The 23,476-nt window shown below is 51.4% G+C and overlaps 2 protein-coding genes across 2 annotated transcripts; both read left to right on the top strand.

The window, feature by feature from the left end:
• The first annotated feature begins 791 nt into the window (after positions 1-791).
• On the top strand, positions 792-13,705 carry PSMD3 (proteasome 26S subunit, non-ATPase 3). Its single transcript, XM_033090911.1, has 12 exons — positions 792-1,191; positions 3,330-3,520; positions 4,909-5,046; positions 6,294-6,430; positions 7,354-7,544; positions 7,699-7,802; positions 11,049-11,163; positions 11,268-11,387; positions 11,526-11,629; positions 11,885-12,040; positions 12,993-13,043; positions 13,235-13,705. Exons 1-12 carry the CDS (start codon positions 972-974, stop codon positions 13,310-13,312), a joined length of 1,605 nt encoding a protein of 534 aa, XP_032946802.1. The 5' UTR covers positions 792-971; the 3' UTR covers positions 13,313-13,705.
• Positions 13,706-20,492: 6,787 nt separating this feature from the next.
• On the top strand, positions 20,493-22,916 carry CSF3 (colony stimulating factor 3). Its single transcript, XM_033091021.1, has 5 exons — positions 20,493-20,542; positions 20,690-20,844; positions 21,221-21,328; positions 21,431-21,577; positions 21,935-22,916. Exons 1-5 carry the CDS (start codon positions 20,530-20,532, stop codon positions 22,097-22,099), a joined length of 588 nt encoding a protein of 195 aa, XP_032946912.1. The 5' UTR covers positions 20,493-20,529; the 3' UTR covers positions 22,100-22,916.
• The last annotated feature ends 560 nt before the right edge of the window (positions 22,917-23,476 follow it).

A 23,476-nucleotide genomic window follows, 5' to 3' on the forward strand; every position in this document is an offset into this window, starting at 1 on the left:
ACGGACTCCCTGAAGCTTCTGCCAATAGGGACTTCCACCCTCTTTCCTCCGGTCTCAACAATACGCTGCGACCCAGAGCACAAGTTTCCAGCAGACTGCATTCTAGAGCTGTTCTTTACCACCCCACCCCCCGAATGCATTAGCCCTAGGCCGTACACAGAGCGGACCCCTAAATTTTGCTAAACAAAAGTGATTGTACACAAATGTACTCTACCCCTATCCACGCTCCCAGGCTGCAGAGATTTTATGCCTTATGTTCAGTTGTAGCTAAAATCTGCCAAGGAAGTCCGAATCCCATGGTGTTCTTCCTACTCTCCAGTTTGGTTTTAAGTCAAACAGCCTAGCTCCACATCCCTCTTTCACAGCTTCTTTAATTCCCTCGCGCCGGATGCACGGGGCAGCTAGCTGTTCAGGGCGACTCGCAGATGTCGAAGGCGACCCCAGCCGGTGGCGGGGCAAATTGACCGAGTTTGGACAAGAACCCCGCGCGGCAACTCGAGACATCACGCCCTGCGTTCTGATAGGCCTTACCTACTCCACGCTGGTTGGGGTGGGTGCTCTTAGAGTCCGATGTAACCCAGATTGGAGCCTGAAGGGACCTCTCGTGGACATGCCCAAAAATGCACTCCGGAGGAAAAAAAAAAAAAAAAAAGAAAACACACTTAAGCACTCCAAAGAAAGCCCCACAAACTCATACAGGCTCCTCCCCGCTCCTTCCTCGAAGATCCACCCCCATCCTGCACCTCGACTGTTGATTTCTTTCCCCTTTGTTGACTCGGCCATCGGCCCGCGGGGCCTGGCGTTTCCCAGAAGGCCCAGCGCTGGGAAGGGGTTTGTAGCTGCTCTGTCATCGTGCGGCCCGACACGAGCCCGCGTTGTGTGCAGGCCCGGCTCGGTTCCTGGTCTCTGGTTTGAAGGTTCACGCGAGGCCCCGGCCTCGGACCCCGGATTAGGCCGCGACCCCGGGCGCCATGAAGCAGGAAGGCTCGGCACGGCGCCGTGGCGCGGACAAGGCGAAGCCGCCGCCTGGCGGAGGGGAACAGGAACCACCGCCGCCCCCGGCCCCCCAGGATGTGGAGATGAAGGAGGAGGCGGCGGCGGGTGGCGGGTCAACGGGGGAGACTGACGGCAAGACGGCGACGGCGGCAGCTGAGCATTCCCAGCGAGAGCTGGATACCGTCACCTTGGAGGGTATGAGAACCTGGGCCGGGGACGTGCTGTGATCACGGGTGACAGCGCCCTGGTGATCCAGCTTCTCCTGGGACTTTACTGCAACCTCCACCCTCCCCGGTTCCTTAGGATCACCCCCCACCCCCCGCCAAAGTGCCGCCCCCACTACCCTGACACTCCCGACCCCAGACCCAGTAACTTCAAGCTCAGGACTCCTCCCTTGCTACACACCTCCGCCCCCCACCGGGCGTTGCATCTAGAACTAGGTCTCACTGGGCCTGGAGACTCCCTCTTAGTCCTTCCCTCTTTCCAACTCCCATTTACATCCCACCGGACCGATTCTATCGCGCCCAATATATGATCGATCCCTCTTCCCTCTAGAAAGCAGTGTTTGTGTTTGTGTATGTAAAGGGGGTCAGGGTGACGCAGAATACTGGCCTCTGAGTTTTAAGAGTGTACAAAGGTTTCTGTTGTCTTAACTACTTTTAGCAAACTCCCCTAAAAGAAGCCTTTCTACCTAGTATCTTGCTTCTTTGTTTCTGTGATTGAGGTGCCTAAACGATCCCATCTTTTTTCTCCTTCCCCTTCAAGCCCTTACTCCTGGTTCTGTTTCCATTTTGTTTCTGAAGGGCTTTAAAGACCTTTACACGCATTTCAACTTTTTAGGTGTCAACTTTGAGTTCCTAACACTCCCCTTCGATCAAAACTGTATACCAGTCCCCCCAGTTCTTTTCTCCTAGGTGCCTACTCCCAGTTTTCTACCATCCTCTAGTTCCTCCAAGTTCACACTTCACTCTTCGTACTTAGAGCATCCTGTCCACGTTTGGAGGGGTAGAGCGAGAGCTTTCCACTGTGAGCCTGGTGCTGTTTTCCCAGTTCTGGATCAAGTGGGACCGAACTATTTCTTGGGTTTTTCTCTCTACTTTAACTGCATGAGAAAATAGCTCAGAAACATTGAGATAAGCAAAGTTATGCTCCTGGGTGGTTGTTTTGAGGATGTGATAGTATTGATTGCATCAGCTCCTACTTTAAAGTTGGGTAATATAGGCTCAGCATCTAATAAAGATCCTTTGACCTAAAGTAATGATAGCCAATAGCAAAGGTGCCACTCAGCATTACTGACTGGACATATACATATGTCTCTTATAAACACTTCACTTCCTTATTGGACAGTAACTCATGTCTATTGTAAAAACTTTGGGGGAGAAAAATCAACCAGGGTTAACAGTTTTTCCTATCAGTTTTTGAGCTTTTCTCCCATAATTGAGATCAAGTTATATGTATGGTTTGGAACAAGGCATAACTAAATACAGATGAGTGTGTGTTTTCATTTACACATAATAAACCCTCCCTAAATGTTAGCTGTTGTCATCGTTATATCATTGATGTGACCCAAGCACCCTGTGCTAACTATACAGAGGTAACTGAGAAACTGCATGCAGATTGATTGCATTCCCTTGTTCTTGGACATTTACGTTGTTTCCAAGTTCTTACTGTTATTAAGAGCTTTGCAGCAATCACCTTTGTGCCCAAGTTTTTAATCTACCTTAATAGTTTTTTCTTCAGTATAGATTCTCTACATGCCTGAGTCAAAAGGGTAAATGTTGTTAAGGTTTTTGGTAGGTACTGTCCAGGAAAACTGTAATGGTTTACATTATACCAGCAGAAATGTCCTTTTCACCCCATATTTATCTTAATCATTTATACAAGCTCTTTGTAGAATAAGAATATAAATCTTTAGTCACATTTGTTGCAGATATTCTTCTTTTGTTTACACAATTATTCAAAAGGATTTTTTCTGAAGCCAAGTTTGTCTGTCGTGTAAGTGATTTCTCCCGTTGTTTACATTTAGAAAGTATTGTCCTATTTAGAGATCTGATAAATATCTATGTGTTTGTTTTGTTTCTCATCATTTTTTCCTTTCTTCCTCTTTCTCTCACCCTTTACCTCTTCCCCTATCCCAGCTTTACTTATTTTTGTCTCTTGGTTATGTCTTAAAATGAATGGCGTCCGTAAGTATTGCTTAGCCCGATTAGGGTAAAAGAGGTGATTGGCCACATCCTGCCCCGTAAGAGGCTCCTTAGAACTACTTGCCTAGGGTGGTGGGGGAATAGAAGGAGTTGAAAGGAACCTTTTTGTCCTCCTCTGGTCCTGCACAGATATTAAGGAGCATGTGAAACAGCTGGAGAAGGCAGTTTCGGGCAAGGAGCCTCGTTTCGTGCTAAGGGCTCTGCGGATGCTGCCGTCCACATCACGTCGCCTCAACCACTATGTTCTCTATAAGGCTGTGCATGGCTTCTTCACCTCAAATAATACCACTCGAGACTTCTTGCTACCCTTCCTGGAAGAGGTGAGTGAGTTAGGCCGGCTTGAAAGAGTGCGGGCTTGGTCTCATTACCACCCACCCCCGTGTAGTTCCCCTCCTGAAGACCGTCTTGTTACCTGCTGTGGCAGAGTAATGAACCAAAGCAGCCCGTTTGAACCCTCATTTGCCCATGACCAAGGGAACCAGCCTTCTGCCCTGTAGTGTCATTCTTCCGAGTCAGGGAGAGGAGCAGGGAATCAGGACCCTTCCAACCAAACTCATTTCCCACTATCCCCCAACATGGACCCTCTCCTGCAGTTAGGCGATGTCTCTATTGTCCTAGGAGAAGGTGCCACCACCTCTTGGCCTCTGAAGCTTCTCAGTGGAGGATCTATAAACAGTGGTTGGGAGCACAGGGTTTGGAGGTGGAGTTGAATTTGAATTTAAACTCTACCATTGCATTGGTACCTGTGGGACTTGAGCAAGTGACCTAACTAACTTCCTTGTGCCGCATTTTCTTCATTTGTTGAATGGTGATGAACAGATTTGGAGGGCAGTGGCCAGGGAGGAGTATGTATGAAGCTCTTAGAACAGTGCCTGACATGCAGTGAATGCTGATGAAGTTAGTTTGATAGTGACAGTGGTCTCAAGCCAGGAGAGACCTCGCCTTTTCCTTCCTGGCTGTAAAATCTCCCTTGTCGTCCAGATCCTGCCCCTTCTCAAACCTTACAGACCCTTCAGCCACCTTCATCTCCCTAAAATCCTGTATGCTGACAGTCTGTTCCATAGATGTGAAATCTCCAGGAATCCCTTGGGGTGGAATGATGAAGAGTTTATTATCTGGGAAAGGGAAAGCCCCCTGCCCCATCCCCACCCGGAATGCTTTTTAAATTCACCCAACATGACCACTTTTTGAGCTGTTACGTTTTATTCCAGTTTTAGTGACTAGACCTAAAAATATGTACTATATCAATTTCCCCAAAATTTCCTTTGTTCCTACAAAAAAAATTTTTTTGGTCTCATTTTTCTTGTTCTCATTTCTAGAATTACATCGCTTCATTAAACCCTGTCTGATAGAATTTGTACGTAGTAGTTCCAGGTGTGGTGGTTTAATCTCTGCACTTAGATTGTAGGTTCTGTGAGGGGTCCGACATCATCTTTCTGTTCCCAGTACATTCTGTAAAATTGTTGTTCTCCTGTAATCCTCTTCTGTATTGTATTGTATTATAGTGTATGGTATTGTATTGCCAGCCTCCTTGACTCCTTTCGGAAAGAGACTTCCATCTTTAATTTTTTTTTATCCCCAGCACCTAGAAAAATCTTGGCATACAGTAGGCATTCAGTATTTGTGTAAATACATAGTGAGTGCTTAACAATTTCTTGGTTGATTGATCTGACTGAGCTTTTCCATGGTAACTCATGTCCTCTCGTAGCCCATGGACACAGAAGCTGATTTACAGTTCCGTCCCCGCACAGGAAAAGCTGCTTCGGCGCCCCTCCTGCCTGAAGTGGAAGCCTATCTACAACTCCTGGTGGTCATCTTCCTGATGACCAGCAAGCGCTACAAAGAGGTATCAGGACCCCAGGGAGAATGATTCACGTGCCCCCAGCAGTCCGAGGGGTTGGCGGGGGAGATCGTCTTTAGTGGAGAAACGGAGATAATTCCTGGGTTAACCGCCCCCCAGACCCTTCCCCCGTTGGAATGCACCAAATCCCACAGCCAGGGAAGACCCCTCAATTCCTCCTTGAGCACCAAGGGGAAGGGCTGGCAGGGGTCACTCTGTGGCACAATATCCGTATAGTAGATTCTTTTGAGAAAAGTAGATTTGGAGACAGAAAAACCTGGGTTCACATCCCAGCTGTACCTTCGGCAGATTAATATCTCCTAGCAATATGTAAAGTGGGGAAAACAATGCCCAACTTCCAAGACTGTTATTAGTATTAAATAAAATAGTATGTTCAAGAATACTTAGCACAATGATCTGAACGTAGTAAGCTTATGCACTATTTTAATAAATAGCAGCTCTTATTATGGGACTGAACAACTCCATTTTGGATATTATGTTACACTTCCACCACTCCTTCCACTTGGGGCCAGCTTCTTTGTCAGTCATAGCCACTGTCCCAAGAGCAGACTCAAGAAATGACAGGTCCCACTCCTCAATGCCATGTTTTGTTTTTTCCTTTCCTTGCAACTAGTTGGTTTTTGTTTGTTTTTTAGATATAATTCACCCCCTTTAAGTAGACACTTCGGTGGTTTTTGGTATATTCACAAGGTTGTGCAACTATCATTACTATCCAATTCCAGAACAATTTATCATCACCCCAAAAAGAAACACCACACTGGTACCTATTAGTAATCAATCCCTATCCTCACCCCAGCCCCTTGGCAACCACTAATCTATTGTCTATCTCATGGGTTTTCCTATTCGGGACATTTCATATAAACGGAATTATGTAACATGTGGCTTTTTGTGCCTGGCTTCTGTCACTTAGCATAATGTTTTCTAGGTTTGTCCATGTTGTAGCATGTATCTATACGCCATTCATTTTTAAGGCTGAATAACATTCTGTTGTATGGATACAGCACATCTTGTTTATCCATTCATAGAGTGATGGACACTTGGGTTGTTTCCACTTTTTGGTTATTGTGAGTAACGCTGCTGTGAACACTGTGTACAAGTTTTTATGTGAACAAATGTTTCCAGTTCTTTTGGGTATATATGCCTAGGAGGGGGCCGCGGGCTCATACGATGGCTCCATGTTTAACTTTTAGCGGAACTACCACTTGATTCTTCTCTTTTGGCTGCCTCTCCAGGCACAGAAGATCTCTGATGATCTGATGCAGAAGATCAGCACTCAGAACCGCCGGGCCCTGGACCTTGTGGCTGCAAAGTGTTACTATTACCACGCCCGGGTCTATGAGTTCCTGGACAAGCTGGATGTGGTGCGCAGGTACAGGTGGCCAGGGGTCTCACTCTTGGCCTGTAGGATCAGAAATATGGTCAGTCACGACCACAGAGTTACGGACTTGCAGAGGGCAATGAGCTGGTAGATGTAAAGTGCCCAGAGGAAATGGGGGCAATGGTTAACATGCCCCGAGCCATATGAGGGGTTGAGAGAGACACTGGTGTTAGATGAAGAAATGGAGATGGCTCCTGGGCTGTTAAGAACTGTCCTGGCCTCTTCCCTTCACCTCACATCAAGGGAGGACTGATTGGTAGGTCAAGGGTGGAATGACAAGCTGGAAACCATTTCACTCTGCTTAACCTGCAGTGGCTCCCCGTTTCCCTCAGGGAGGAGCCAGAGTCCTCGCCATAGGGCGTAAGGCCCAGCGTGCTCTCATCACTGTCTCCTGACTTGATCTCCCCCTGCTCCCCGACTCAGCCAGGCTGGCCTCCTAGTCTCCCTTGGGCATGCCGGCCACACTCCTCAGAGTCTTTGCACTGGCCTCTCCTTCTTCTGAGAGGACTCCTCTCCCTGCCTCCTTCACGCCTTTGTTTAATTAACTCTCGGTGAGTTTCACCAACCACGCTGTTTAAAATCGCAGCCCCATCCTCCTTGCCTTTCTGTGCCCCATGGTACTTACCCTGATTCTCCATAGCTCTGATCACCTTCTGTACTGCCGCATAATTCACTCACTTATCGGGATCATTGTCTGTCTCCCCCACTAGACGGCAGGCTCCCCGAGAGCAGGGTTCTGTCCTTTTGGTGCACCTAGAATATTGACTCACATAGTAGGCATTCAGTGGTTGAATATTCTGTAAATAACCAGAAAAGCAGTTTGTATCACGTTTTTAGGGATTGAGAGAGAATGGAGAGGTCAAAGGCAGTTTGAAGCATTCTTAATTGACATCTTTTTTCTTTCCTTCTCGAAGTTTCCTGCATGCTCGGCTCCGGACGGCCACGCTCCGGCACGATGCCGACGGGCAGGCCACCCTGCTGAACCTCCTACTGCGAAACTACCTGCACTATAACTTGTATGACCAGGCGGAGAAGCTGGTGTCCAAGTCCGTGTTCCCCGAGCAGGCCAACAACAATGAGTGGGCAAGGTACCTCTACTACACAGGTGAGCATGTCAGAGGTCGTCTCAGGCTTTCTTCGTGCAGATTTTCTAAAAATGTGGTGCATTGGGTACGTCGGAGGTGCTTTGGCCCTCTGGTTTGCGAGGGGGTTTGGGTGGCACCATTCTCTTGATCCACTCTCCTCTTCTTCACACCCAGGGCGGATCAAAGCCATCCAGTTGGAATATTCAGAGGCCCGGAGAACAATGACCAATGCCCTTCGCAAGGCCCCTCAGCACACAGCTGTCGGCTTCAAACAGACTGTGAGCAGCAATTCTCACCCCTTTGCCACTTGCTCATCTGATAACACTTTAGTTCTGTGCCCCTATATGAGGGGCCAGGGAAGGCTTCCTTAATGTCCAGTATCCAAAAGGTGGCGTCGTTCAGAGCACATGAAGCAGACGGCACCTCCACCTCTGGCAGTTATGTTCAGAGTATTCTCCTTGGTCGATAGGTTTAGAATAGTCCTGATTCCCCAGCACTCTGTATAGTTATTCCAGGCACGAGCGTGGATTGTGTTGATAAACCTCAGGCTCTTACCTGGTCCCTCATGTGCCCATTTCGGAGCAGTGTTGTCTGGCCAGGGACCCCAGGAAGTCTCCATCAGGCCGGCTCATTCAGATGGAGATAAGCCTTGACCACCTGAGAACTGTCAGTCACCTAGGGTTGGTTTTTGTGTGTTTATTTTGTTGTTATGTTTTGTTTTGGAGTGCTGACCTTGGTACTAGGCACTGTGAGGGATAGAAAAGAGGGGTAAGAAATGGTATTGGACCTCGAAGAGATAGACAGTGAACATTGACTCAGAAAGTCTTGAGGGCCTGGTAGCCAGAATTTTGACCCAGTTTTCCCAATTACAAACCTTTGGTCCCACCTTAATAGTACCCACTTCCTAGTGCTCTTGAAAGAGAACAAGATAAAAATACACAATGATTAGGTCAGTGTGGTAGGAGATTCGGTTTGTTTCTGTTCAGAAGTTCAGAGAAAGGAAGGTTTGGTTTGGGCCAAATAAAGAGATCTTAAAAAGGTTAACTTCGATCCGGTGTTTGAAAGATAGGTAGAATTTTCACAGAAAGGAATGGCTTTTCAGACACACTGGATACATGTGCAGAATGTTAGATTGCCTCTAACATAGGACATACACTAAAGTTTCTTCTAAAAACCACTAAAAATACAGGTGATTAACATATAGACTGTGTCCGCATACCAGGGATAGGCGTTGTAGGGTAAGCAGTGTTTACAAACCAGATTTCACTATGGGTGAAGAAGGTTTTCAAGTTTTCTGGGGAGGAGCCAGGTGGCAGGAAGGGGCAGAGACAGTGCTGGAGTGAGGTTTTTGGCCAGTGGACTGTTGGTGAGGGAGCAGGAAAGAGATGGAATGGTTGCTTGAGAGGAAAGCAGAGTTGGGGGACTTCCCACCAGAGGGGCTTGAGCAAGTAAGTGTTGGGCCAAGAAGGCCTTGGAAGAGATGGGTAGGAATGGGAAAAGAGCACAGGTAGGAAAGCTGCCTTTCAGTCACGACGAGGACAGGGAGAGTGCGTAAAGAGGGACAGCAAGTTTAAAGTGGAGTCCACAACAGAACGCTTTGACAGCTGACCCGTCCGTAGTAAAACCCACATTCGCTCCTTGGGTAATCTTATTTGCTTTATAGCTCAACTCTGACCTTCACCAGAGTCTATTACCAACTCTTAGTCTGCTCAGGCTGACATAATAAGGTACCCGAGTGCAGGGGCTTAAACAAGAGAAATGTATTTCATCACAGTTCAGGAAGCCAGAAGTCCCAAGATTGGGTGTCAACGCGGTCAGCGTCTCCCAAGGCGTCCCTTTTGCTCAGAGAGAGCCATCTTCTTCCCGCATCTTCCAATGGTCTTCCCTAATCTCTTCCTACAAGGAATTGGATTCGGGCCCACTCACATGATCTTATTTACCTTAATTACCTCTTCAAAGGCTCTCTATAGTCACATTCTGAGGTACTGGGGGCTGAGGGCTTTAATATATGAATTTGGAGGCCTTCAGTTCAACGCATGCTACTAATTATCCTGAACACCAGACCTACACATCCAGCTTCCTGCCAACCATCTCCATGCAGATGCTCACCCACGACTCACACGCCACTTGTCGCAAACAGACCCCTCTGGGCGCCCCTGACCAGTGCTGCCTCCTGTTCTCCCGACTGATGGAGATGGGAGCCTCCGGATCACCTCAGACTTCCCCACCTCTCTTCCCGATCACTGAGTCGTCTGTTGATTTGCCTCCATGTCTTTTGTATGTGTCTCCTCTCTGATGGCCAGTGCCCTTGTTCAAGCCACTAACTTCTGGCATCACCCTGCCCTCCACCAGCCCAGCTTCCACACAACTGCCCGAGTGCGCAGCGCTCCAGGCACGCCGTTACCTTGCCCAGGAAGCTCGCATTGCTCCCCATGGCCTGCCCAGTACAATATGACTCTTAATTCTCAGCAGGTAGGCAGGCCAGGTGTTACTGTTGTTATTGTGCCATCTGGGGGATGAGGAAACCAAGGGCTCAGCCCGCTCAGCATTTCTGAGCTGCACATAAAGGCTAGCGTGCTGTCTCCAAACTCAGAACTCAGCCTGGTATTCAAAGCAGCCGTCCCCAGACTGGCCCCAGTCGTCTGGCCTGGTAGCCCCCTCTACGCCCCCGAGGTGTCTTCACATTTGCCTTCCTCTTTTCCAACCTGTTCCCTTGACTGAAACGTCATCCCTCCTTTTTCTACTTCATCAGAATCCTTCAGGCATACATTTCCATGGGTTTCCCCTCACCCGTAGGTTATGCCCAGGGACAGGGCAGCCTTGGTGTACGTGGAGGGTGGAGAGCCCTTGCCCAGGTGTGGGCATGATCACCCACCACCCATTCTGACCTGCTACCATATGATGTTCGTGTCTCTCCTGCTTGGTAGAAAGCTCCTTAATAGCCAGGCGTTGTCCCCTCCACCGTGGTTTCCCTTGCACGGTGCTGAATCCACAGTAGGCGCTATTCAGAAATACATCATGGTTTTGTGGAGGAGGAAGGCAGGTTTAGTTTTCCAGCCAGCCTCCTATGTTCATACACGGCTTGTTCACTGAGGTTCTGCCTCTACCCAGATAACTAGTTCTACACATTGTTCCCCTCTTCTCTTCCAGTAACAATCCACCTCCCTAACCAGCACCCGTGGTTGACTCACGTTCCATTCCTAGGCCTCTGGGCCCCGGGCCCTCACCATTTCTCAGCCACAGAACCTGGGCATTGGGCTTGCACTTGCGAGTATTGCTGTTTCAGAGCAGGGTTAAGTGTGGTCAGTCGGGCAGGTATTCCCAGTACCTGGCTCCAAAGGCAGAGCTTTGATCGCTGCCCAGCACAGGTCCAGGGGTTTGTCCTCGCTCATGGGCCTGATCACGGGCCAGTCCCAGTGTCGCTGTCCCCATTGCCCAGTATATCTGACTGACTTGAAGCCCGACTTCATGCTCTTCTTCCGTCCGGGGGAACTCCCTGCCCACTGTTCCTGTCACATCGGCAGGTACACAAGCTTCTTATTGTGGTGGAGCTGTTGCTGGGGGAGATCCCGGACCGCCTGCAGTTCCGTCAACCATCCCTCAAGCGCTCACTCATGCCCTACTTCCTTCTGACCCAAGGTAAGGCCGGAGCCCCGCCCAGAGCTGGCCAGACCCCCTGGCCCTGTGGCCTCTGATTTGTATGCCCATTTGCATCATCTGATCCACTCCTCTTCCCCCCACAGCTGTCAGGACGGGAAACCTAGCCAAGTTCAACCTGGTTCTGGACCAGTTTGGAGACAAGTTTCAGGCAGATGGGACCTACACCCTAATCATCCGACTGCGGCACAACGTCATTAAGACAGGTGTGGTTCAGGGTCTGAGGGGCCCCTGGAAGAGCAGGACCCAGACTCGGCTTCTCCAAGGGATGGGACAACCCGTGGGTGTCTGTGGGCAGGAAGGGTCTGTGCCGCCCTGCCCACCCCGGCTCCTTCCTCTCCCAGGTGTACGCATGATCAGCCTCTCCTATTCCCGAATCTCCCTGGCTGACATCGCCCAGAAGCTGCAGCTGGATAGCCCAGAGGATGCAGAGTTCATTGTTGCCAAGGTGGGGCTGGTTCGGGCACCGTAGTTGTCACCTTCTGCCTTATTTCAGGGGATGGGAGTGGGAGGGGATTGGCCAGGGATGGGAATGGGTAAAGCAGAGCAGTCTTTTCAGACCAGTCTGCAGTGCAGCCAGGAAGCTGCCAGAGAGAATGTATGTGAGTGAGTGTGAGTGTCAGGAAGACACAGCGATGGGACAAGGTGCTTTGGGACTTAGCGGATGGGCTTTGTGGTGCCGCCTCCCTTCGGGGACCTGCAGGCCATCCGGGATGGCGTCATTGAGGCCAGCATCAACCACGAGAAGGGCTATGTGCAGTCCAAGGAGATGACGGACATCTACTCCACCCGGGAGCCCCAGCTCGCCTTCCACCAGCGCATCTCCTTCTGCCTGGACATCCACAACATGTCCGTGAAGGTGAGACCGCCCGGCTGTGAGGCCCGCCCTCCACTCTGCACCGGCGCTTCCTCGCGGGAGCTTGGCTGGATGTGGGGCCCAGTTCTCAGTCTGTCTCTGTAAAATCACTAAATGGCAGGGCAGGGGGCCGCAGAAGGGCAAAGGACTTTGTGGGACTACAGCACCTTCAGTTGCTTTTAAGGGGCCTGGGTGCCAAGGGGGACCAGACCGATTCAGAGTTTAGGGTTCTAGATTTGTTTCCGAATTGGAGTCATTTGCTTTCTCTGAGCCTGTTTCTCCGCCTGGGAAGCTAATCGTGAGGTATGACTTGCCCTGCCTACTTCACAGCCATTAAATGAAATCACTGCCTTAAGGCACTTAGTGGAGTCTAACTTGTGTAAAAGGTCGGACCGGTGTCTGGTTCTACAGCGCTGTTATCCCTTCTCCTGTGTCGGGCACTGAGTTAGGTGCTAGGGCTGTTTGGCTGCTGGATTTCTCCTGGTCTCCTCCCCCTCCCTGGGAACGACGGGTATCGCTGCCTTGCCTAAAATTGGGCAAATGCTGTGCATCGAGACACACAAGGCCCTTTGTGATCTGGTCCCGTGTCCTAGCCTCACTCCCCATAACTGCTCGCCTGCACCCCCTCCCCCCAAAACTGGCCCCACTCAGGCCAGGCCCTTCACATGTTGAGTCCTCTGCCTGGACTGCTTTTCCTCCATTCCCACAGCCAGTCCACTCGCCCTCCTTTTCCTGCCCCCTGCCATTCCCTCTGCCTGCCCAATCCAGAGGGTTAGTCACTTATACCGCCAGATTCTCCTAATTCTCTTATTGCCCAGCTCCCCAACTAGGTTAAACTGGACAGTGAATAGTGTGTCTTGCTCATACCTTGGTGCCTGATACCCAGAAGGAGCATAATAAATGTGTTAAGTTAATGCCACCTCTTCATCTTGCTCCTCTCTCTACTTTGCTGCAGGCAATGAGGTTTCCTCCCAAATCATACAACAAGGACTTGGAATCTGCAGAGGTAAGCTATCCGCTGCTGCGGGTACAACTGGAAGATAGAACGTCCCTACACAAAGGGAAGAGGGGGCGTTTCTGGAAGGGCTGGGGCAGCTGTGAAGCTTTGGCCCGGGGGTGGGTCTGGCTGGGCGAAGCTCGGAGTGAGAGCCCGACTGGTCCTTGGAAGCCCAGCCCTCACCCCATCTGTTTCCCCAGGAGCGGCGTGAGCGAGAGCAGCAAGACTTGGAGTTTGCTAAGGAGATGGCAGAGGATGATGATGACAGCTTCCCTTGAGCTGGGGGGCTGGGGAAGGGTGGGGTGAGTGGGGACTGGCTCTTTCTCTTTCCCCCGTGGGGGGGTCCCCTGTCCAGGGAACTGGCCCCTTTTCCCACACACAGCTCACAGACTGCGGATGTGCTGGTGGGAGTGAAGCGGGTAGAGAGCCAGCCACCCCACCTCACCCTAGGGCCCCTCTCCAGCCGGTGACTTAGCACACGATGGGCAGGAGGGCGGGCAGACGGCCTCCCCAGGGCAGGGTCCTGGCTAGTCGTGTGGGCAGCAAGATGGAAAGGGGAAAGCCCTGTGCTCTCCTCCAGGGAGTAGGGGACTGGAATTGGGACATGTGTTGGGTTGTATGTTTTTTGAAGCTTCAATTATGATTTTTAAACAATAAAAAGTTCTCCAAAGCTCTTTGTACATCAGTTAATTACAGTCCTCGGCTTTCACACCTGCAGTATTGACAGACCCAGGTTTTTTTCCTGGCTCTTGGAATACGAGCCCCAGGTGTAACCTGAGGACAGTGCCGCTGAAGATGACCAGGAATCCAAGGGCGGGGTAGGGACACAGCTGGGATAGAAGGGCCCAGGTTTGCTGTTCCCTGTCTGCCTGGCTCTCAGACATTGGGCAGATTGCTAAACTGCTCAGGCTCCTTTCCCACATCTGTCAAAGGATTAGACTCAGTGACCTCCTGGGTCAAATTAGGAATCTAGGCTTCTAAAGGATCAAAGAAAAGGCGAGAACCCGAGCCTCCCGTGAGCTTTGCAGAGGAGAGAAGGGTCTCTGCTGAGGCTGCAGCAGGTTGAGAGCAGGGTTTTGCTCAGTGTGCCTTTAGGGAGTGGGGATGGGCTCCTGACTGAGCCGAGTTGGGGTCAGGCAGGAGGGGCCTCCCTGTGGCCCCCGGCCCACCTACTCCAGCTGCATATACTCCTAGTGGGGAAATGCCTGCCTAGGTCTCAAAGTCTCCCACAGCAGGTTTCCCCCATGTTGCGTCATTTGAATTGGCCCAGTGTTCTCTGGCTGGCATCTGGAACATTGCTGTACACGTACTCTGCTGCTGCCAAGCTGTTATCTGAACATGGCGGGGGGGGGCGGTTGTTCCTCTCCACCCCCTGATTTCCTACACATCCTTCCTGCTTCCTACCTCACAGTGATGTAGCCCTGTCATGCAGGGTGTCATGCGGGGTCTCAACTCCCGCTCCCTGCATAAGAACGCAGGGTAGGGTGAGGCCAAAAAGGAACACCCACGGAGCCATGGATAGGAGTCACACCACTATATTCTCGCTGGCGGCTGGGTTAGAGACACGGGAAGCAGGAGCCACACGATCCACAATCCGCCACCTGCTTCTCTGCCAACCAACCTCACTTCCTAGCAGCAATCCGCCGTGCTAACTGCAATCCGCGCTTGCTAGCTTAGCCACAGCAGTTATATCAGGCAGTTATATCAGTGGCTAATGGCTAACCGGTAACAGCTGCTGGCCAACTAGTCACAGCTGATGGCCATCTACTACCCGAGCCAGCACCTTTCCACATGAGGCTGAGAGCCTGGAAACTGCTTTCTGGGACTGTCCCCACAAGCCCCCTGGCTTCTGGATCACTCGATACCAAATACTTCCTTAGGCTGTCGTTGGTGTGAAAGCCTTATCTTCCCAACTAGTTTGAGTTCTTACAGAGCACTGGGTATTTGTGCCCTCCCGGGGCCTCACCCAGTGCCTGGCACTCTGTTCAATGACGTCTCATTTGCTGGGAAAGGAATGCTGTGTGTTCACCAACCGGGGTTCACCACCCCCAATATCTTTCATTTCCATCAAAGGCATGTTTTAGACTGGCATTCCCTTGGTTCCTGATCCCACCCCGCCTTGTCACAGTGATTTGGCATTGCCCACTTCCCTTAGGCTTCTGCCACCTCCCCGTGTACTGAAGTAAGTTTGCTTTGTGAAATGGCACATCTCCCCCAAAACCCCCTTCAATCTGTGGAAGACGTTTTTATTCTAGTGTCCAAACTTCTCATTTATTTTAAGGATTCCAATCCTTTCCCCATTGTATAGGCCAATTCAAAAATCTAATAGCAGAGCTCTAATTCCTTTCCAAGGAAGGATGGTGCGGGGGGACTAAAGGTGAGCACTCTCGTGCCCTCCCGGGACGCCGGGACAGGCTTAGGTGGGAGGTGAACCTTGGCCTTCGCAATACCGAATTCAGGTCACAGGTTACATCTGTCAGGCTGTACTGCCTTCTTCCAGCCTATCTGTGTTTGTCCCTGTGTCATGCAGGGACTCTGGTCCCGCTCCCAGAACGCAGGATATGGTGAGGCCAAAAAGGAACACCAACGGAGCCATGGATAGGGGGTTCATACTACTATATTCTCGATGGCTACTGGTCGAGACACAAAAGCAAACATCCGCCAGTACCCCAATGAGGGATCTTCCTGCAGCCCAGTCTCGCTGGCGGCCAGGCAGGACACAGGAAATAGGGTCAACACAATCCACAATCCACTTGCTAACCGCACTTGCTAGCTGCAATCCCAATCCACTGTCCACTTGTCTGCCAATCAACCTCACTTGCTAACTGCAATCCACACTTGGTCGCTCAGCCACTGCAGTTATATCAGTGGACAATAGCTAACTGATTACAGGTGATGGCCAACTAGTCACAGCTGATGGCCATTTATTACCCGAGCCAGCACCTTTCCATGGGAGGCCGAGAGCCTGGAAACTGCTTTCTGGACTCTGTTCCCACACCCCATATGGCTGTCCTGGCCCTTGACCTCTTTCCCTGACTCTAAAAGTGCCTTTTTGAGTATCTGGTAAGGTGACTTGTATACAGAGGGCAGGTGCAGCTGCCTGTGGCTCTTTCTAACCTGCTTAAAACATCTCATTGTAACTAATATTTCTAATGATGCCCAACCTCATAATTGTTTATAAATCTTAAAGTCAGAGGCTGGCCCAAAGTGCCTCAGATCCTTTCTTGGTTGGTAACCGATTAGAGAGGATTATCACCCTGTTACAGAGACTTGGGGTCATTTGCTAGGATTTCCTGTTCTTGCTCACGTTGAGTCTACGGACCATTGTTCTGTCTGCTCACTGTTTGGAAATTTCTTGTAATTCATCCCCATTGGCTTGGCTTCCTTTTCATAGAGAAGTTTAGTGTCAATTTTATGCTTGGAGAGTTCACTGTGTTCTCCATCTTCCAGTTCTGTTTTTTAATTAAAAAACTACAGAGACTGAAAAATAATTAAAAAAAAAAAAGAAAACTACGGATGTGGGGACAGAGCCCCAAAAAGCAGTTTCCAGGCTCTCGGCCTCACATAGAAAGGTGCTGGCTCAGGTAGTAAATGGCCATCAACTGTGATCAAATGGCCATCAGCTGTGGCTAGTTGGCCGTCAGCTGTAACCAGTGAGCCATTAGCCATGAATATAACTGCCGTGGCGAGGCTAGCAGAGAAGAAAAAGAAAAAGGGGGGAGCTGGCAGGAGGATGGTGGCTGGGCCTGCGGACGGCGCAGTGAGGGTTGAGAATTGTGTGGCTCCTGTGTCTCCAACCCAGCCGCCAGCGGGAGTGTAGTGGTGTGACTCCCCTACCTATGGCTCCGTGGGTGTTCCTTTTTGGCCTCACCATGTCCTGCGTTTTTATGTGGGGAACGGGAGCGGAGACCCCGCCGGACACCCCGTGTGACACTTGGCGAAGTCGGCAGGATCCCCTGCACTACAACGGACAAATACAAAGTATTACATAAAATACCCATGTACTTTCAACCCAACTTTAAGAGATGTTAACATCTTGTTATCATGTCGTTTTAATCCAAGAAAAAACATTAGATAAATTGGAAGCTCACCTTGTTCATTGCTCAGGCCCTCCTTCCCCAGAGGCAGCCACTCTGACGAATTCAGTGGGTAGCCTTCCAGTTTATGTTTTTACACTTTTCCTACAAAACATGGTAAATTGTTTTGAGACTTTTTATAATTTTATCGGAGCCAAACTAATGACGTATGCCTGGGAGCAAGTCTTCAAATGCTCCCCAGAAACACAGTATTGTTTCGAGTCTTTAAATCTTTGTAAATGATGTATCACATGAATGTAACTTGTTCTTTTCACTCAGTATGGATTGGTTTTGAGGTCTAATCATGTAGATATCGAAGCCCAGCTCTGTTCCAAGCACTATAAATACAACGGAATAAAACTCCTCTTTCCTCGTGGAGTTTCATTGCGGGGGTACGGGGGGCTGGGGGAGTCCCAAGGAGGCCTATGTGGCATAAATGGACCATAATTTATTTAGCCATTCCACTGTTGGTGGGCATCTGTTTACTATTATAAATCGTGCTGCAGAGAACCTCTCTGTCTCCTTGCTCACATGTGCTGTGTACAGTTTCTTAAAGGGCCCGATAGTACTTTTTTATGCTTATGAACCATATGGTCTGTCACAACTACTCACTTCCGCCCTTCTCGAAAGCAGCTATAAACAATACGTAAACACATTTATTTATGAACCCTGGGGTTTGAATGTCATTTGATTTTTACATGTTATGAAAGAGTCTTTTGATTTTTTTTCCAACCATTTAAAAATGGAAAACCCATTCTTAACTCAGGGTGTACAGATTTTGGCCCATAGGCTGAGTCTAGAGATGATCCAAACCTAGTGCCAAATGAAAACAAGAAGTGTGAGAGGAAGTTGCTGAACAGTTCTGGCCATTGAGAAATACCTGGGAAAGCATTTTGGAAGCTAGAAGGATGAATAACTAGGGATCCCTGGGGCCAGGCCCTCTGCCAGAAGATCATTTTGGTCTAGCTCAGCCTGGGTGTGTCATGGCCAGTAACAAGCCCTTGCTGTTTCTCTACCTGGTCTTTATTCTACCTTGGGTGGGGCAGAAGTCTGAATTGAGCCCTTAGCCAAGAAGTACAGCGATCTGAACAGGAAGTAGTGTAATGGGAACCACAGGGGCTGGGGAAGCAAATCCTGCCTGGCTCTGCCTCCGCTGTGAACTTGGGCAAGGCCCTTAGCTTCTTTGAGGCCGTCCCTTGTCTATAATGGGAATAAGCCACACGCTGCCACTTGGTTGATAAGCTGAAATGACAAAAGTTAAATGGAAGGTGCCTGATCTATAAGAGGTGCCCAGTAAATGCCAGCCAACATTTGGATTTTCTGCCTATGGGATGGATGCCAGAACACTTCCTGGGACGGCAGCTCACGTCCTCTGGAAGCAGCCCACTCCATCTTCCAACACCTAGGACCATTAGAAAGCTCTTTCCTTCTGTTGCGCTGAAAGCTGGCTGTCTGTGGCCTCCACTCCCGGTCCCACTTCTAGCCCTTGAGACCATACAACAATACCCTTCTCTTCCCCAGACAAAACAAACTGTTTTCTTCAAATCACGATCTTGAGCCCTTTCACCACTCTGGCTACCCTTGTTAGAATTAACATATTTTTCTGAACCAAACATCTGACACACTAGGACTGTAGGTGAAGATAAAAGTCTGAGTCTAGAGCTGGCCTGGTCACAGGTGAGGAAGGCCAGACATTGGTTAAGAGATTAGATGGTTAAGAGTTTAAGACTTTGAATCTGCTACTTGGCAAGTTACTTAAGCTCTCCGAGGTCAGATTCATCTTCAGTACAAAAGGAAATGGTTCTAGTCCCCTCTGCATTGGCTTATCGGAAGGAAAGCATTTGATAACGTGTAGAGAGTGCTCACACATGGCTGGGGCAGGCTGCGTCCTCTGGAGGTCTCAGCGGGTCGGGGAAGGGGCCACCTGTCCTCCACAGGAAATGTCAATTTCCTGTCCTCCACAGTTCTGTTAAACCCAGCCGTCTACTCTGGAGCTGGGCCCAGAGCTGGGCTCAATCAGGGCACTGGGGGCCAATGCCGTTAAGGTACATGACTGCGGACCAGAAGCAGGATGTGAACCTATCAGCAGGTGAAATACCTGCCAGCTGTGGCCACCAGGGGGCACCCCCACCCCAGAGATGGTCTCTCCCAGTCAGACACACCCACTCATTAGAGGATGCCTCTTTTTTGGCACCTTTGGGGTGAATTGGGACAGAAAGTGACAGCCTCGGGTGTGGTCAGTCAGACTGCCCTAGGCAGGCTCCATGGCCTGTGGAAAACTCTCCAGCCCGAGGCAGAGGCCTGGGTTGTAACTGACTTTGCTACCCATGACCTTGGACAAGGCACTTTCCTCTCTGGCCCAGTTCACAGGGTTGGAACAGTCTCCAAGATCCCTTCCAGTGCCAACACTGCATGGTTCTAGGATTCAAAGCCAGAGAAGTTTCTTCTTTCTCACCCCCAGCCCTTCTCCGCTTCAGGGCAACACATACACTCTGGCTGGCAGTGAACCTGGCCTGGGAAGTCCCGTGTCCCAGACCCCCACCTCCAAAGCCCCGGGACACTATTGGGGAAGGGGCGGTGCGGGAGGAGGAGGAAGGGCAAGGTCAGGTGAGCCAAGAGCCTCCAAGGGTCTTGCTTCATTCAGGACAGACATCCGGTTTCGTCTGGTCTCTGCCAGGATTCTGGGGGCTTAAAAGATGAGTCATGGGGGGACTGGGGAGTTCCCAACTAACCAGTTCGCACAGGAGCCTGGGATGATGCCCATCAAAGTGTGGGGTGGGGGCAGGACTCTAATGTCCCTATCTCAGGCCCCTGGTCCCTTGGGAGGGGACTCAGGAAGGCAGCCTGCCGGGAACCTGAGGGTAGGAATGGGGGCAACTATCTTCTTCCCTCTCAGAATTCGGGGGCCTAGGGAGCAGGTGGCTTGACCATCCCAAAGGAGAGTGGCAAAGGGGGCTGCCACAGATCTGCCAGGGAAGGCACGGAGGGGCCGCCTGGAGGCCTGCCTCTCCCAGATCAGTCTGACAAGACTCCAGCCTCCAGGGTTTTATCAGTGGCTCAGCCTTTGTTCAGCGGTTCTGTTCAAACACCCTGGGGCAATTCAGGCCTGGGTGGGGCTTAGGGGAGGAAGGGAACTTGAGGGGGGCAAGACGTCAAAGAAGAATCAGAGATTCCACAATTTCACAAAACTTTCGCAAACAGCTTTTTGTCTCAACCCCCCTGCATTGTCCTGGACAACAAATTTGCATAAATCCTGGGAAGTTATTACTAAGCCTTAGTCTCAGCACCAGGTAATTTCCTCCCAGGACTCCATGGGCTTATTTATAAAGGCCCGCTCGAGCTGGTCCCTGACACAGCCCTGAGCCGGCAGACCCACCAGACCCACCAGACCCTCAGCTGAGCCTGCTGCCCAGAGCCCCATGAAGCTGATAGGTGAGTGTCGACCCAGGACGAGAGAGCTGCCTGCCAGGGCATGGGAGGGAGGCTGGAGTAGCCATGAGGCTGGGGGTCCCTAAGCCCCCAGAAAGGGACCCGGGTGGGAGTGGAGAGCGTGTCTCCTGAGCCACAGTCTGCTCCCAGCCCTGCAGCTGCTGCTTTGGCACAGTGCACTCTGGACGGTGCAAGACGCCAGCCCCCTGGGCCCGGCCAGTAACCTGCCCCAGAGCTTCCTGCTCAAGTGCTTAGAGCAAGTGAGGAAGATCCAGGCTGACGATGTGATGCTGCAGGAGAGGCTGGTGAGTGACAGCGGCAGACAGGGAGGGGACACATGCTGTGGGGTGGGGTGGGGGTGTAGAGGAAAGAGGACTCAGAGGGGAGAGTTGAGGGAGGGGAAGGAAAACATGGGGAAGACAACATCAGGAAGGGACGTGGGAGAGGAAAGACACAGGGAGATGGAAGCAAGCAGGTTGGAAGCCAAGCAGTGGAAGGCTGGGAAGAAACGGGGGAGGGAGGGGGGGCAATGCTGGGAGGGGCCGGCTGGAGTGGATGTGGAGGCTGGAACGGGGCTGAGAAGCCTGGCAGGACTTGGAGGGAGGGGAAGAACTCGGAGACATGGGGAGGAGCCTCCTGGTCCTACCAAGTCCCTGCACTCAGCATTCTTTCCGTCCCCAGTGTGCCACCCACAAGCTGTGCCACCCTGAGGAGCTGGTGCTACTCGGGCACTCTCTGGGCATCACGCAGGCTCCCCTGAGCAGCTGCTCCAGCCAGGCTCTGCAGCTGGTGAGTGTCTGGAGAGGAAGAGGGCGGGTTAGGGGGAGGGACGAGCCCTGAGAGGAGCAGCGTGGCAGGCAGTACCCCTAACTCTCCTCCTCTGTCCCCCAGGCGGGCTGCCTGAGACAACTCCACGATGGGCTCTCCCTGTACCAGGGCCTCCTGCAGGCCCTGGCAGGGATCTCCCCGGACCTAGCGTCCACCCTGGACATGCTGCAGCTGGACATCACCGACCTCGCCACCAACATCTGGCAGCAGGTGAGCCTCACTGGGAGCGGCAAGTGTTAGGGGCCTAGACTGAGTGGGTCCCTAAAGGTCCTGCTGCAAGCCTGGGGGTCCCAGAAGTTCTTTAGGGGTTGGTGGGAGCATTCTCGGGGGCAGGGTGGGGGCTGTATGCAGGGAGCTATCACCCCATCCCAGGACCCTCCTGCTGCTGGCCCTCCCCTACTCCTAGTCAAGGGCAGGAGCCAGATCACTGGACCTCGAAACAGACCAGGGTTCAAGTCCTGGCTCTGTTAACCCCGTGAGCTTGCACAGCCCATCAGCCCACTGCATTTCCTCATCGGTGGTAACGCCCACTCAGCAGGGCCTGATTGCTGCTCTTTCCCCCCACAGATGGAAGACCTGGGGACGGCCCCTGCCAGGCAGGCCACCCAGGGCACCATGCCAATCTTCACCTCGGCCTTCCAGCGCCGGGCAGGAGGTGTCCTGGTTGCCTCCAACTTACAGAGCTTCCTGGAGCTGGCGTACCGTGTTCTGCGCTACCTTGCCGAACCCTAAGCAAAACCCTCCCTATTGCATGTATTTATCTGTATTTAATATTTATGCTTATTTAAGCCTATTATTTAAAGACAGGGAAGAGTGGAAAGGAGCCCCAGACTCCTGGGTCCTTCCATCCACCTCCAAGTTTCATTCTCCTGCCTGTAGCAAGGAGAAAAGCTCCTGTCTTCCTGTCCCCTGGACTGGGAGGTAGATAGGTAAATACCAAGTATTAATTCCTGTAACTGGTGGGCACTGGGAAGAGATGCAGTGAACCCCCGACCCTGAGGGTACCCAGCTTGGGGCCCTTGGAAGCATCAGGAAGTCTCCTAAGTGGGAGACAATACAGCCCTGTTTAATATTTAAACAACAGTGTTCCCCGGCTGGGTCTTCGTATCTCTCCTTCGCTCTGGCGTCAGCTTGGTGCACACGTGCCAGGTTGGCCAGGCCCTGCTTCCCCTACATCCCCTCCCCACGGGCATGAAGCCAGCGGGGGCAGCCAGAGCTGGGAGGCTTGACCCTGGGGTCCCACAAATTTGTTGGGGAATCTAGTTTTTCGTTGTAAGATTTTTTTCGGGTGTTTTGACACCCATGGGGAGCCCAGGCATCACTGACATCTCGTTTTACTGGATGCCCTATAGAGACACCCACAGGCTGGTGACGCCTGCCCCCCCCCGCCCCCCTCCGGAGTCAGGACTCTGACTCCTTTTAGGGCTGGGCAGATTGGGCAGATGGTCATGTATCTGCCTTGCTTAACGGGGAATGTGGGCAGGAAAAGATCCTGGGAGATTATGTGACGGAGTGTGAGAGGGAAGCTCAACTGTTCACTCTCCACCTTTGCCCCTACTTTCTCGTTGTAGCCAAACTTCGCGATAATAAAGTGTTTACCTCCAGTAAATGTCCTTCCTCTTTCTTGAGTCCAGCTGGTGCCTGGCCAGGGGTTGGAGGGCGGGGAGTTGAACAATGGTCAAAGGCAGGGGGAGGGGAAGAGGAGGTGCAGGGAGGACGGGGGCAGTCCTCTGTCTCACCAACATTCATTCCTTTAGCGTGCATTTACCTTGCACCTACTCTGTGCAGACACTGGGCTAAGTGCTAGGGACATGGCAGTGACAAGGCGGGCATGTCCTGCCCTCACGGAGCCACAGCTTAGTGGGGAAGACGGAAGGCAGATGGGCACCATACCAGGAGAGGAGAGGGTGTGTGGGGGGTAGCGGGGAGAGCTGCAGGCCAGACACGGGCCGACGCCGGCCTGAAGCAAGGGAGCCCTGCACAGCTGCACAGGCCGGGCAGGGCACCACCTTCCATGAACTCTAGCCCATCCCCGCTCACACGTGCCCACAAAGAATGCATTAGGAGGTGCCTTGTACAGATTAGGGAGACGCCAAGTCAAGGGGACAA

The sequence above is a fragment of the Rhinolophus ferrumequinum genome, chromosome 21 (genome assembly GCF_004115265.2).
Source record: "Rhinolophus ferrumequinum isolate MPI-CBG mRhiFer1 chromosome 21, mRhiFer1_v1.p, whole genome shotgun sequence".
In the NCBI taxonomy this organism is placed as follows: domain Eukaryota; kingdom Metazoa; phylum Chordata; class Mammalia; order Chiroptera; family Rhinolophidae; genus Rhinolophus; species Rhinolophus ferrumequinum.